The following is a 15,891-nucleotide window of genomic DNA, read 5'->3' on the forward strand; positions in this document are numbered from 1 at the left end:
AGCACAAAATTCTTCATTGAACATCAAAGTTTATCTTAACAATGTACATAAGATGCTTTATTACACTTATAGTCTAGTACCACATACTTGGTCTAGTAGCATCTGTTGAATGGAGGGAAATTAAACTTACTTCTTTGCACAGTAATGACATCTTTTGAGATGACAGTACATTTAAAGGGTCATGAGAGCATTGGAAGAGGGTTTTACTTTCTCAGACTCCTCTTGTCAGAACATTATTTTTACCATGCAGTAGTTTATGCTCAAGTATTTTACTCTTTTTACTGTTTGCTACATTAGGTAAAACCTGTGTTTGCAAAAAATAGTTAAAACCTCTGAAATTTAGGTGGGTAGTGAAAGTGGACTGAACCTTAAGTACTATATACATTTGCATCTTCTTAAGGTACTTAATAATTTTATTTTCACAAATCTTCTCTTACTTGAGAGAAGGAATTTAGCATTTTATTCATTTTAAACCAAGGAAACAGTGGTATAAGTGTAATAATTTTTTTCCCTAATAAAGCCATGGTTGTTTCAAAAGAAAACCCATGGGCTTGAAAGGTAAGATCCTCTTTCTCATAATCATTTGGTGAAGCATTGGGAAAACAAATTTTCACACAATATCCTAAAGAAGAAATAGAATCAAAATTATCCATTGCAACCATCAAGAGGTCTGTGAAACTTCGTGATGTGACTGTTTATTTTATCTCTAAATTGGAACTATTAACTGTCTCTTTAAGGTGTGCAATTCAGTGTAGTTAACTTGACAGGATTTTTTGTAATAGATAAACTTAAAAAATGCAAGTAATGTTTTTTGATTGCCTTGTTTGCCTGCTTGTGTTATAAAGATGCTTTTACACTGAGGTGAAAACTATAGTATTGTAACAATTTCTGATGTTGAATTGTCTTTGATCTGATTTCTTCACAAGCACTGAAAATCCCTTGTAAATTATGTAATTTTCTCCTTCAGAAAGATACTAAGATAAAACAAAGATTATATGCCCATAAAGATTGATATCTATTAATTACAGGTAGCACTGCCTTTTTCACAGTAAGTGCCTGAGATTTGTTACCTTTTTTTTTTACCTAAGCAGAACCCAAAACTTGAATTACATGCTTTCCTCTTAGGGGCTGTTCCAATTTCTTTTTTTTCTAGCCATTATATACAATTTTCTCTTTTCCATTAAACAGGAAAATAAGAATTTGATTGCTGAAAAGCATTGTTTTTCAGACCTGTGTCAACAACATGTTTTCTACATGCACAAACAAGCAAATCAGTTTTATCACACATAATAGCAAATGACACTAGACAATACAATAGCTTGTCAGTAGCTGTTGAGGAAATTTTGGATAATCTTTATCTTTCCAGCTTACTTTACATCCTTTCAAATGAAAAATCACAAGCTGTATCCTGTTAATCTTTTCTTCTTACTGATTTATCCCTTTTCCAAATCAAGAATTAATTTTTGTGTTATTTTTCTTTCTTTGATCTATAGATTTACCCAGTTCTCCCAACTCTGAATTAAGTGGAAATGCCTTTTTTCCTGCTTTCTGGTACCTCTACCTTTTGATGCCAGTCTCATTGGTTGAAGAAATGCAGGGTTTTTTTCCAAACTTCTTGAAGCCTATTTACTTCTAGAGTCCTTCTATTTGATATACAGTGTTAATTAGCCTGGGTTGCCTTCTGCAGTTGTTGTTCATCTTTGCAATAAAAGCATGTTTAAATGATTCAACATGTGAGTGAGAGATTCAGTGATCCCTAATTACTTAACTGACCAAAGATAATTTTGGTGGCAATTTGTTTGTCCTGTCTCTCTAAAAAGCAGAATGTTGGTGATGAAGCATTCAGTGTCACAGTAAAAAGCAGGGACTGAAAACAAGTCAGTGTTATTCAGTAGACAAATTAAAAGTGAAACCTATTTTTAACAATGAGCTTAATTAACTCTCAGAACAATTCTCATTGAAACGTGGAGGATTCGCTATCGGTGGCAAGTTTTAAATCAAGTGGCTGTGGTTTTTTCCTAATTAAATTCTATTGTTCAAAAAGACTTATTGAGACTGAACCTTGATTTTTTCAAATGAGTTTTTTCTATATATTTAACTCAAGTTAGGTGATCATAGTGACTGAAATGTTTAGCAGTGAAGAAACAAAAAAAAGATCTCTGCAGAGTTCTGCATAATCAAATATGCTTTAAACATGCTTTAATAATACAACCCAAAAAGGAAAAAAAAAGTACTTTGAAGTTTCTGAATAACATTTTCAGAATTTCCATTTTATTATTTTTCTTATTATTTTACAACATCGGGATGAAAAAAGGGTCAAGAAGTCAAGTACCATCAATAGATACAAACTGTACCAGCTTTCTTTTCTTTACCATTGTAACCTATCGCCTCTAAAGAATCAGCATTTTAAGTTTTTTCATCATTAGTCTACATACAAAAGGAAAATATCTAAAAGTGAAATTAAATTTTGAGACTCAATATATTCAACCAGAAAAAGCTACAGATTGTAGGAAAATGAGCTATTTTTAAACTCTTTTTTTCTACTCTTCTCCAACTCCTTGCTGCCATGTATCAGAAAATAAACTTTTTTTTTTTCCTTTAGATTGATACCAATTGACAGTTTATAAAGATCTGTTCCTTGTCATCTTTATATACAGGATTTTTTTCCTCTGCCTTTTCTTCAGTTCACACCTATGACAAACAGCTGTTGGGAAATGCATTTATCCCTACATTTGTTCACTGTTTGGCTGCAAATCACTTGTGCCTTGAGCTGCTTTAGAGACTAAACCATATGGAGAGAAAACATGTCTTAGATTTGAAGGCTGGCAGCTTCTTGTTTTGACAGATTTTAAATGGATTATCTCTATTAAGTTACTTGCATGAAAATTTTCATTCCCAGTTATCTCACCACAAGTTGTTGTCAGAGGAAGTTACAGTTACTGACCTAAAATGTCTCCTTTCTATTCCAGAAAGGTATTGTGGTTTTATCTATGGCAATATTTTAACTAAGTTTTAGAAAAGAATCAGAAATGATCCATTTTCTTCCTTCCTGAATCCAAAGGAAACTGGTCTCTTACTGGGAACTCGAACTGTTTGTTCAAAAAAAAAAAAGAAGTAAAAGCTAAATTTTAGACATTTGTTTTGTATTTCATGTGAAAATGAAGTAGTCATCTTGCCATCTGAATTGTGGCCGACAGTGTATAGTTTCCATTTCTGGATTCACACAGAGGTACAGGATCTGCAGCAGTCTCCCCTGATCAGAAAAACTGCAGCTCCCAATTACCATTGAGTCATCCAGAGCCTGTCTTCTGCATGATTCAGAACCATCCTCACACTGTCAAGTAATTTAGGTCCTTGATCCCTTCCAGAATATCTTAATATTAATTCCCACTTTTGAACTTAATTTTATTTGGTTTTTCAATCTAATTTATTTCCTACATGTTTGCTTCTGAACATTTTGTTCTTTTTCATGAGGCCCTGAAGTATATCCCTTTATATTAATCTCTGAATTTCAGAGGTCACCAGCTCATATATTTATTGGATATTTGATTACTGTTTGCTCTAAATTACAGCTGCAGGGGTGATTTTAACCTTGTTCACACAACAGGACTCAATGCACAGTCCCCAGCCATGAACTGCTAATTGTCCTTATGGCTGGAAACTCATACCACATTTCAGCTGCCCCTCAGGGGACCAGGGGAATTGTAATAATTATCATATTAACTGCAGAAATTCAAGGGATAAAATATTGTGTTACTTGAATGAAGTCTTAATGAAATTTAAATATGATCTGTAGCTATACCTGAGTCTGATGGGTGAGTAGCCATGTGTCACATTCACCGATCCAGCATCTCCCAGATCTTTGTAGCAGGGTTAAAATATTTCTGGATATTTCTAAACTGATGTGTCTTAACATGGTGTAATGATTGAGTAGCCAGAATGTACATAACCAGCATGTGAGATAACACTGACAATAAAAGATGATATTGTGTAGACATGCGAATTTTCAGAGCTTGAAAAAATGGATTCTGTCAGAAATCATTACTTGTCAAAAAAAAAAAAAAAAAACCAAGTCAATGTGAGTCATCAGTTTGTCCATAAAAATCAAAAATGTTGCTGAAGTAGAAAGGCACTTGACAGCTCAACAGAGTTTCTTGCTAGAGAATATTGCTGATGTTTTTTTTCTGTACTTCCTCTAGGGACAAATTATTGTTCTGTGATGGACTTGATAAACTCTGGAGCAGGTTTTACATGTCAATGAGAGCAGTCAGAACATAAGATGTATTCTATTAATTGTCATCTAGAGGTATGATTGTTGGCCGCTGTATGAGGCCACTGCAGTCAAGTCAGTGCTCGTTCCTAAAAATAAGATAAAATCGAACAGCAGTGACATCTAGGCTATTTTTGACTGCATTTTCTCCTGACCAAGGGAGTAATCAAAATGACATCCTCATAAATAGAAAAAAAATGAAGGGTCTTCATCTGCTCTCAGGGATTTTCTATTAATACATAAAGTTTTATGAATTGAGTCCTGCAACCTTGTTTTCAGAGCCCATGGTTTTTATCTTTTCCTTTTCACCTCCATAGACGACAGGAAACATCTTGAACTTGTAATTGGCATTAGGAAGAGAAGAATGCTCGGTTTAAGTACCAAGTTGTGTATTACTGTTGTTAATGTCTTAGGCTATTTCTGTGTGAAGTCCACATTCTCTGAAGACATCAGCTCCTAGCTAAGCCCCAAATGCTTCAATTACATTGCAGCAATATCCTGGCTGACCTTTGAATATTTTATGTGTAAGGACAAGGACAAAGAACTCTAGCTGAAAAACTGTGAATAGGAGAAAAGTTTCATTTAAGGGGCCAACGTTTAGAATAGTTAAAAACTTAACCTGCAGCTCTAAAAACTGGTGTTCTGCATAGAGATTGTTAATGAAATAAAAGAATTTTCTTTTTTGTTTTATTTGCTGTTCTTCCTTGTAGGTAGGAGCTTGATATATATTCTCATTTAAGCCAGATTTATTTTCAGAAGGAATAATAAATGTAACTAATTTCTTCAGAATTTTGGAATCTGGAGATTACCTGCTGTTAAGTGTCATGGTTTAACATTGAGGCTGGCATTGCCACATGTTAGATTTTAGCATGTTGCACACAAAGCAGAGTGGGTCAAAAGGATACAAAACTGGAGCAATAAAAATATTTATCTAATTTGATAGGCTAAGAAGAAGTTAATGTTAGTCCACTTACAATAATACTGCTGTTCATAGCTATGAAATAACATGTAGCGTACTGTGGGCTCTGTCATTCACTGAACTACTGTTTTATGACACAAGTCAAATTAATGGGCAAATGTTAAAGAAGGATTCCTCTTACCATCTTTATCTATTTTCTTGAGTATGAAGAAACCAAAAAAAAATTGCAGAAATCAATTCTGTCTTACTACAGAAACCTGTAAAACCTTAAATGATGAAGAGTGTACTTACCATGATTATAAAAATGCATAACTCGGTATATATATATATTTATATATATATATATATATATATATATATATATATATATAATATGACTCACAGTCACACTGTTTTCAGTTGCTGTCTGCTGTAAGAAGTGTGACATATCTTTTGAATTCTTGTAGCAAGCAGTACAATTTTTGCTTGTATGTAAGAAGTGGAAGGATGTAAAAGCACTGGTGTCATTAGTGATTTCACAACACTTTGCAGATTTTGATTAAAATCTGCCATAGCTTCAGAATTTGACTGTGCTTTCAGAGATCAAACTAAGAGATACATATATCCATGAATCAAAAGTAATCAGATATTTGATGTATGTCAGAAATGCAATTACATCTGAACTCAACCAATTACAGTTTCCTTTCAGGCATGAACTCAAGATACTTTTGTGTATGTTTCAATCCAGAAAAAGATTAAGAAATAGGGAAGTTGTTATAGTTGTAATTTACTTGCTAGTACTTTATCTTAGGGTAACATGAACTTTACTTAAGAGAGAAAGGCCAAAGTTGGTGGTGTTTTTTGTGGCTGGGAACTAAATTGAAAGTCACACTTGTTTGTAGCATCCCATGAAACCTTTTTTTTTTGTTGGTTTTACCTATTGTAATAATTGTTTTTATTGTGTTGGTCATGTTTCCCTGTCTAGTTAGGTGTATGCAGAAGTCCATTGGAGTGGTCTTCTTAGTAAGAAAAAAAGGTTGAGTTGTAGCATCCCATGAACTCTTCCACCTCAGTCAATTCGCAAGTCCTTGGCCCTGGCAACGGCAGTAACTGCTCACCATAGAGTCAGTCCTCCTGGGGAGAAAAGCAGACTCCCATTTGGACTTCTGTGTAACTTCCCCTGGTTTCTCCTTTCCCTCTGCTCTCACTGGATTGGTATCCCTGATGGCCACCCTGGAGGCCAAAACCCTGGAGACCAGGGTCCTCCCTGGAGACGAACCCCATCTGCCCAACCCTTAGCTCTGCCTCCCACCCCTTCCTCATCTTAAGCTATCTCCTCCACGTGGTCGTCCTCTTTTTTTACCTCGCTGGGTTCCCTTCAGCCACATGTAATATCCTTTGCTGGAATAAAATCCTGCAAAAAGAGCCTTTCTTGCCTCTATTGCTGAGCCAGCTGCGGTGGGTGTTGAGTGAGGGTCTGACTGCGTTGCCTGAAGGTTATCTCAACTTACTTTTCTACAGGAGAGGCTTGGAGGGGACATATAGGCAGCAGCAACCACTACTCCAACACCCTCATTTTTACTTGTTTAAGAAGCATATGCCATTTCTAGTGTGGCTCTAGCATTTTCAAAATATTTGTGTGGTGATTGTCTACTTTGTTGAGATTGTAGGCAGGTTGTGTTTGTAGAGTAATCTTTTGTACACAGAACACAACTAACACACTGTAGCAGAGGGGCAAGAGATGTTGAGTGGGTTGAGTAGATTTTCTGTTACTGAAGTAGAGGATGTAAGATCATAATTTAAAAAATATGGCCATCTTATCACTCCACTCAGCTCAGCACTCTTCATCCACACGGAGTTTATGGTCTTTCTTCTATATAACTACTTATCAATTCATCTCTCCTGAGAATGTCAATTATACTTACTTTAGTGCGGAACTAAAATTAATATTTAGCTTAGGAAAGGAAAATTGACCTAACATAACTGAGTTTTTACTTTTCTCTTGTTTAGTCTGTTACAAAAAGAATCACTCAGAGAAGAGGTGTATTATTGCATCTTTTGCAGTGTTGATTTGGAAGAGGTTTTGCATCTTTTTCTTCAGCTTTGAAGTTTGCCTCCTTCTTTCAGTGGCTCTGGATCTAAGGCATTACTATGTTGCAGACATTTAGATGGTCTCCAGAATGATAAAACAGAGTTTTATCAATGTAAAATTGTCATCAGGAAGATGAGGATGATAAACAATTTTTAAATATATCAACTGGTCAAAGGAGGATGGGGTAGATCTGCCAACTGTCAGATTATTGGGAGAAAAATAGATTTGGAAAGAGAAAGCGAGAGAAACTGTCAGTTCACCATGAAATTTTAAAACAAGTGTTGGACCATACGATAAATAGAAAACTTACTACTTTCATTCCTTATTATTCTTCACTCCTTACTCTTACGTCTTTGGCATTGTCTTTGCCAAATAACTTTAATATATTAGTCTGGCCTTCTCCACACATTCTGCTCCCTGTCTGGCATGACTTCATTTTGCAAGTTACTGTCTATGCCTGTTACCCTTTTGCTGGTTCCTCAAGTGCTTTGTTTGTTCATTTTCCATCCCTATTGCTGAACTATTCCCTGGTTTTACAATGATTTTTCTTCTCTGACATTTGCCTTGGTTTGCTCTGTACTCATGTCCTTCATTTGGATGTGGCTTTCCTGATGTGCCACCCACTGGATTTCTGTTAAATGAACCCCAGCACCTCTGAAGGAAAATTGCAAAGATAGCCCATAGTGTCAAGACAAGGGCATAAGGTAACAGCAGAGATGTAAAATATAACTGAAAATATAATTGGCACCTATATAAATGTTGGTCCATTTTCTGTTTGATTTTTAGACAGGTCTGTAGTAACTACCTGAAGTCAAAGCTGCAGATAACAGAGTTCAGAGATAAGAGGGGTGATCTATGATAAATCAGTTTAGGGTTTTACATGATTTGTGTATTACTGCAGAAGATTATTACATAAAAATTTATAATCAGATGTGATTGGGAAGTGATGGAGACTTTGTTGTGAAATATATTAAGTGACAATTTTATATTGGCATTTAAAAAACTTTATTTAGTCTCAATAAGACAATGTGACTTTCATAATCTCTGTTACATGTATTTTTTTAAGTTTTCTCAGAGTTAAAGATCTTAAATATGATTTTGCTTATTTTGGTTGTCAGAGAAATTTGGTTGTCAGAGAAATTAATTACTCTGCTTGGCAACATTTTTCTCCTCAGTGCGTTTAGCCATTGTAAGCATAGTTGTTACTGCACTTCAACAATAAAGAAATACAATAGGTCAAAATATAATATCTGTCAAAATAATTGTTTTGATTTTTACTGAAACTGCAATGTAAGCTATTAGAGAAGGATAATTTTATAAATGGAAGGAAAACTTTATAGTTGCCCTTTCAGACATGCTTCATTTAAAAACAAAATAAATTGCATTAAATGATACAACATATTTAATTACTGAGCCCTGTTCTCAATCCATTTATTTTAATCTAAATAGCAAGTGTTTAACTTGTATCCATTATTTTGTACCAGAAAGAAATTATTCTAAATGAAAAATCTTAATTAAATAATCCAGAAAGTCTCTGCCAGAAGTATGCAAAATTGTATTAATACAAGATCCATAAAATGATGAACAAATCTTATAAACATGCTCTAATACATTTTATTGTGTGCTTATGGTAGTGATGTTATGAAGCCTTTATTTGTGCCATGTCTTTCTTAAAGCAACTTATAAAGTTTTAACCAGTCATTTGTGAAATTGTTTATTAGCATCTGAGCTGAATATTCATGACTTAACTTCTACAACTAAGTAATTCATCAGCTCAGAGGGATTTTATTATTCTGTATAAGTACCAGAAGGGAGGGTGCAAAAAGGGTGGAAAAGGGCTCTTTTCACTGGTGCCCAATGACAGGCAACAGAGAAATTCTCATCTCAGCAAAGGGGATGCTTTTTTTACTTGAGGAAGATTGAGCACTGGAACAGGTTGCCCAGAAAAATTATGGAGTCTCCATCCTTGGAGATGTCCAAAGCCTTTTTAGACGTGGTCCAGGTAGATGACTCTGCTGCGATACAAGTATTGGGCCATTTGTGTCAGAGGTCCATTCCAGCTTCAGTTATTCTGGTGTTTTGTGAAACTGCCAGAGGAAAGGGAAAACACAACTCTACCTCTTGGTGTAAGTATCCATAATTCATGAGAGTCCCCTAGAAATGCAATCATTGTGGACCATCTGTGCAAGGAACCTCTCTTGTACCCCACTCACCTAAGTGAACTTTACTGAAGGAGGTAAAATGATGATGTCAATATTAAACCATAGGATGAGGTGAATTTAATTTTTGGCATTTTGCGTGGTTATTTTATTAGTTATTTTACTTACCTATATGTATGGAACTTGAAATACCTTGAAGTGCATTATGTTCCATTTTATTTGTCCCAGGGAAGATGCAATTAGAAGTATCTTTCTTCTTTGCCTTTAATTACACCCAAAATCTAATTGTTATGTCAGGGTGATCTCTTGTTCTTGCCTTTGTCCTTTCCCTTTGTAGGGTGCACTGTTTTTCATATCACCTGCAATTCACTGAGAAAAGTATCTGTGTCTGGTTTTGCAAACAAGGATGCATTTTATATGAATTCTGAAAAACAGAAATAAGACAAAGCCTAGTGATCTATCATGACCTCAGAATTCCATTATCACAGAACTGTTTAGGTGGTAAGGAACTTCTTGAGATCATCTTGTCCATCCAAACCCTCTGTGGCTCAAGCAGGGTCATCTCCATCAGGTTGTCCAGGACCATGTCCAGTCAAATTTTGAATATCTCCACAGATGGAAGATGTTGGCTGTTGTATGATGACTGCCAATTCAGAAAACTCTATTTGTATTTACTCATTGAGACTGAATAATTATAATATCGATGTAGCAAAACTAACAGGCTGCTACTCTCAGAGTTTTTTAATTAGAATCCATAACAAGGGATTGTGATCGTGTTTTACTAAAAAGGAATAAAAAATTCAAGCAGCCTCATTGGAAACAGTAAAAAAAAAAGAAAAAGATGCAAACAAAAAGGGACCCACCCTTGATAAGAGTCAAGGTAGAAATGTTGTCTGTTCTTTATTAGACTCTTGGGATTTAGCAATGAAACACTTCTGGGAGAGGTGCTATAAAAGATCTTAATTTTCATATATGAACCAGGATTTTATCTCTTCCAGCAGATGAAAAGAAATTAGTGCCGAGGTGTGACTTTTTCAATGCATTTGGATACTGGTGTGCTGGCAATATGTCACTTTTTGCTATCTGATATCAGTTCTTTTCTGAATGAGTTCCTTGAGAAGGAATTAGCAATAATTCCCCACCAGCAGCTGCTGTGTATGAATATTTTGGAGGTTGCCCTTTCCAGATTCTGAGGATAATAGGAAAAAACAGAGCTAATTATAGTGAGTTGACATTTACATGGCCAGTGTTAATTTTAGCAGATCTGTCTTTGGGTTTAATCAAAATGCTGCTATAGTAATTTTAATGGAGAAAGTATCAAGAAAACAAACAAATAAAAGTACCCCCTCCTAAATCATTCTCCATGAGACTTCAACAAGATATTCTGAGCTCTGTCTCATCTCTCTTTTTCAATTAAAGGAGACTGAACTGAGTGCACTTCTTCTGGGTAAAATCAATGGGAGGCACTCAGAGCTATACAATTAAGAGCAGTGAGTCAGGGAGATGCACTTCAACATCTAGAAAATCTACCTGCAAAGCACCTAACTAATATGAAAAATACATGGCTTTAGGTTAAAGTTCAGTGGGAGGATGACACATTGCAGAATATTTTGTTCCTTGCCATCACAGTTTTATTACCATGGCACTGCCTGATATGCTTGCTCTTAACATTTTTCCTAATCTACTGTAGAGGCAAAAAATGCATTTTTACCCATTTGTATTCTTTCCAAATAACCTCCCAGCTATTGTTATCCACTGCTGCTTGAATTTTAGCTCTCATAGTGCTGTGCTTTCTAGGGCTGACACAAAAGTTACACAGAACACAACCACAGTTCAGTGTCCCAAAGAATTGTAGCCAGGAATTTGAAATACACTAATTGATTTATTATCTAATCCAGTTCTGAGTTCTAGGCTCAGTGCCTGAGGAATCTTTTACAGAATCAGTGTTCTCCAGCAGCCTCTGGGGAGGCTAGAGGCAAGGCTTAACAAAAGGTTACCTAAAAATGAAATGAGGGAGGATGCAGAGCTCCACACTCTTCTTTGTGAGGCAGTTGGCTCAAATTGCAGCCCTTGGTTTGAGTCAGATGCCTTCAGTCTTTAAAGGGTCAGTGAGCTTACTCTGCTAAATTTAACTGTTTCCTAATGGGATGTAGGACAGTGAGAGAGGAGTGAGGTATTACCAAAGCTTTTTACCAAATGTGATGTACCTGTGTTCAGAAAAGAGACTTGCTGTGGATTTCTTACACATTTGTGGATATGTGGAATTTGTGGATACTCATTGCAGTAAAATAATTATATGAAGGCAAGGGATCAGCCATTGGTATTAATTTTTGGTATCCCTGGCAGAGTACTTGAGGTCCCCAGGCAAATAGGAGCAGGTAACACTGATTTTTATTAAAGCTGTACACAGAGCTATTTTCTGAATGCTAGCCCACATTCTCTAAATGGGAAAGAAAAAATAAAATAAAAGCAAATTTTATTTGCCATTACGCCTATTTTATCTACCTTATTAACTAGCCAAAATCATAATGAAATTAATCTGTATTAGCAGTTAATGATCAGTTGGTTAGTTGACAACTGCATGCAATACTGGTGATATAAAAATTACCATTATTATGAACATCTTCTATTAAGAAAATTCTTTTATTAAAAATGTGAATGCAATCTGTTTCAACAGCAATATTATAAAATTTGTCTTTTCATGATCTTTAATAACCAATTTTCTGCCAGAATGACCCAGAATGCTATCATACGGATTCTGTATTAAAATATATTAAAAAAAAACAAGGGGCTCTGTGCTGTAACAGGCATCATTAAGCTACAGTTCAAAATATCTAATGTAATGTATGTAACTAGTTATAAGTTTACAGTCTGTTCTATTTGCCATCTGTTAAAAGCTTTGCAAATGAAACTTAAGGATGAGCTGTAATGGTGTTACAACGTGTTTACATAATTTTGGTATCCATGTATGTGTGGATCCAAGGCAATCTAATTGCAAATATATCCTGAAGTATACTCTTCTCTTTTACATGCCTTTGTCTTAACTAGACCAGAGTAAGCCCAAAGTGGGCAAATCCCAGCAGAGAGCTGACTCTTCTCTCACTGGGGGAAAATAGTGCTGTAGTGGGTTTCTGATCCAGAGGGGTGGATCCTGGTTCAGATGTCTTCAGGAGTATTCCAACTATTGCCTGATATCAACTTATTTATTTCAGATACTGGATTAAAAATGAGTTGCTAATTTTACAAGATTTTCATTTTGACCATGTAGTTGCCAATAATACATGTATATGTAGTATACCTTTTAAACTTGGGTATGGGCTTGATAGATAATGCCTCAAAGATCTAAAGAAAAATCTTAAATATTCATCAAAATGAGAAAAAAAAAAGTTTGTTTTTTTCATTTAGATATTAACATTATGATGGATTTTTAATTAAGACATTTTCAAGCTCTTTCATGATACAGAACTTTTCAAGTAATTATTTCAAAGGCAAATTGCTCTTGCCATGATGAACTTCTACAAATACACAAAAATTAAGCAATCACAAATGCAAAGCAGCTGGGTAATTTTCATAATTAGCATATGATAAACCTCTTACACACAGAAATTCAAATACGTTTAGGTAAGAATTTCCTATGGCTTTTCATATTCATAATAAAGTCAGGCAGAGGTCTCTATTTGATGTCCTGAGGCCTTTTTAACTGGGAGAGGTAGGAATCCTGCAGAGTTGTGTGCTTTTAAATATTCACAACTTTCCTAATTTAAAATTGATTTTCCCATCTTAATTTAGTTAGTTTATTTTAACTTAAGAGAGTTTCTAGCAAAAAGCTTAACATCCATAGACTTTATAATTAAATGCTGGTAAGGAATTAGTGCAGATGAGGACTCCAGACTCATGTTCTGTGTTTTGGAGAGCTGTTTTGCAAATCCTTCTCTCCCCTCTGATGTGACTTGAACTTCTTTTGTCTTTCTGGCCATTCCTGTATGCCTGTCTGAAATAATTTTACTTATTCTCCCAACACTTCCACCTTCATTCCCAAACTTCTGTGCATCCACCTTTTTTTTCCATTTCATCCTTCCCAAGACTGCATTACAATTTCCCTACCACCCACTGTTCTACAGCTGTCAGCACTGAGGTCTTCACCCTTGAGGAATTTTGGCTGTAGGAAGGTGACCATTTGTAGCACCAGGTAAAGCTTCCCTGCTGACATTTTTTGAGCCACCTGTGGTGATCAAAGAAGCAATCCCCAGGAGGGTGCTGCATGTCCCAGCAGATCCAGTCATTCTCAGGGAGTGATACCCACAGGCCTGCATCAGCTTGTATTCATTGTAGAAAGTGTGAAATATTATCACAAAAACTGATTCAAAGCCTAATATAGAAGTAGTTACTCATAACTAAGAGGATTTTCTGCAGATAGAATTAAAGCTGAAACCCTAACACTGAGGTGTCATTTCCTGCAAATTCCAAGAATTCTTTTCAAACCAAGAGCTTTCTAGTTAAAAGACTGATTTACTTGTTCTACTCTGTATAATCTTTCGATTATTTCTGAAATAGCTGAGGTGGATGTTCTTACACTTGGCAGATTGGCAAGTCACTGGAAAAAGGCTCTTAAAGATTGAAAATATCAGGCTACCCCCATTACAGACAACATGAGTTTAGTTTGTTTTTTTTTTTAAACAGAAAAATCAATCAGATAAAAAATCATATAGCAAAGGCATGGTTTGTGTAATAATAATGGAGATTCTTTTCAATATATTATAGTTGTCTTGAATGTGAGCATTTGTTTTTGGATTGATCTTTTTAATACAGTGTTGCTCACAGATGTAATACAGCTGAAAATAACATGACTTAGGCCCTACAAAATCATGGGACTGACATGCATATGTTACACATGATCTCTGAATATTAAATGTGGGGCATTCACTTAATTGTGGTTTTGTTTTTTTGTTTGTTTGTTTTGTAGCAAAGGCAGGGTAAAATTGAATTTTTTACAGGGACAACCATACAATATGATAAAAAGTTAAACAGTGATTAAAAAAGAAAAAGGGAAAGATATGGATAAAATAATAGAAAATATTTTGAAAACTTTCAAAATACCACAACAATCTGTTTCATCTTGCAGGAATCCATTTAGCTCCAAAAGAAAAACTGGAAATCCCTGTGTTATTCATGCCAGCTGAAATGAAAATTTATAAAGCAGTGGTAGTAATTCATGTAATGAGGGAAAACGGTGAGAACTGGCCTTATGAGGTTGCTGCTGAATCAAATACAGATTTAAACAGGTAATTTATTCTAATAGGAAAGGAAAAAGTAGTTGAGATGCTCAATCCTGTCACCATTTATCCCACTCACTATTCATGTGTAGCTCCCAAGGGCAGTCCAGTGTCTGATTTTGAGATCAGTGGGTATCCATCAAAAGCTTTTAATGTACCCTGTAAAGTATGCAGATTCAGAGTAAGATATCTGTCTGTTTTAATACCTATATATTCTTGCTTTAAATAAAGAAAATGTAAAGAACTGGCTGTTGGTGCAGTTATGGATATTGAGCAAATGAAAGCTCTTAGTACCTCTGTTTTTTTCAGTATATTTGGGATAATAATGATTCTCATCCCAATATTTTAATGTAATTCATAAATTGCAGGAGTTTTATCTCAGTGTAAACATAACCTGACAAAATGCAAATCAGATCAAATGTTTTCAGATCTATAAAATTTCAATACACTAAGTGTATCTAAGTTATAACTGATACAATTTATAACTGATATATTTAGCTGGATTTTATTTCATATTTTTCTCAGATATGATTAGCATTACAGCATACAATAGAATAGAGTCTAATATTTCCAACAACTCTTAAGTCTAGATTACTTTGGAGACAGGATTTTCAGCAGTCTAATTGATACTCGTATTTTTCTAGAAATGTTATTGTAGCAGAGAACGGGGAAACTCAGGGAATACTCTGGATCTATCCCATTAATGGGACATCTGAAGCACCACAGCAGAAACCAGGTAGGTAATGCTTGAAAAAAGCTTGAACAGTATATTTAAGAATATTTGAGAAAATCAAATAGTCAGTTATATTCTCACCTGCTTGATCACAAGAATTTGCAGCAGTACTTGGCTATATTTTTTAAAAAGATAAAATCACATATTAAAAATAAAATCTTCTCCCCCACTTCCAAAGCAAATATAGATAATTACTTTGTTCTTATTGTGGATAAAAGGAATTGGGGGCAGTTGTAAATCTTAAGGCCTGTGCCCTTCAGTGTCCCAATTAATCCTGAGTTTGAGAACTGAAGGTAAGCTGAGCAAAGGACTGACTCAGGGGAAGACTTCTTGCATACCCAGAACACCCTTCTGGAGAGTCTACAGGGTGCAGAATATTGGAGTCAAATTCATTCCTTCTCTCAGCCTTGAATTTCATCTCTTAATCAAAACCAGAATATAAAGCAGTGCGAGCAGCAGTAAGCTT

General features: G+C 35.1%; 1 protein-coding gene across 4 annotated transcripts in view; it reads left to right on the forward strand.

Annotated features, from left to right (window-relative positions):
• CFAP47 (cilia and flagella associated protein 47) overlaps window positions 1-15,891 on the forward strand; it is a 261,132-nt gene that overhangs the window by 209,771 nt on the left and 35,470 nt on the right. For 2 of the 4 annotated variants that reach the window (XM_068179785.1, XM_068179786.1), the window contains 2 exons: window positions 14,542-14,701; window positions 15,337-15,428. In XM_068179785.1, coding sequence (XP_068035886.1) covers window positions 14,542-14,701; window positions 15,337-15,428 — 252 coding nt within the window. Of the gene's footprint in view, window positions 1-13,502; window positions 13,609-14,541; window positions 14,702-15,336; window positions 15,429-15,891 lie in introns of those variants that run through there. The other 2 variants (XR_010995832.1, XM_068179787.1) reach the window with 2 other exon arrangements.

This window comes from Anomalospiza imberbis, chromosome 2 (assembly GCF_031753505.1).
Source record: "Anomalospiza imberbis isolate Cuckoo-Finch-1a 21T00152 chromosome 2, ASM3175350v1, whole genome shotgun sequence".
Classification (NCBI taxonomy): domain Eukaryota; kingdom Metazoa; phylum Chordata; class Aves; order Passeriformes; family Viduidae; genus Anomalospiza; species Anomalospiza imberbis.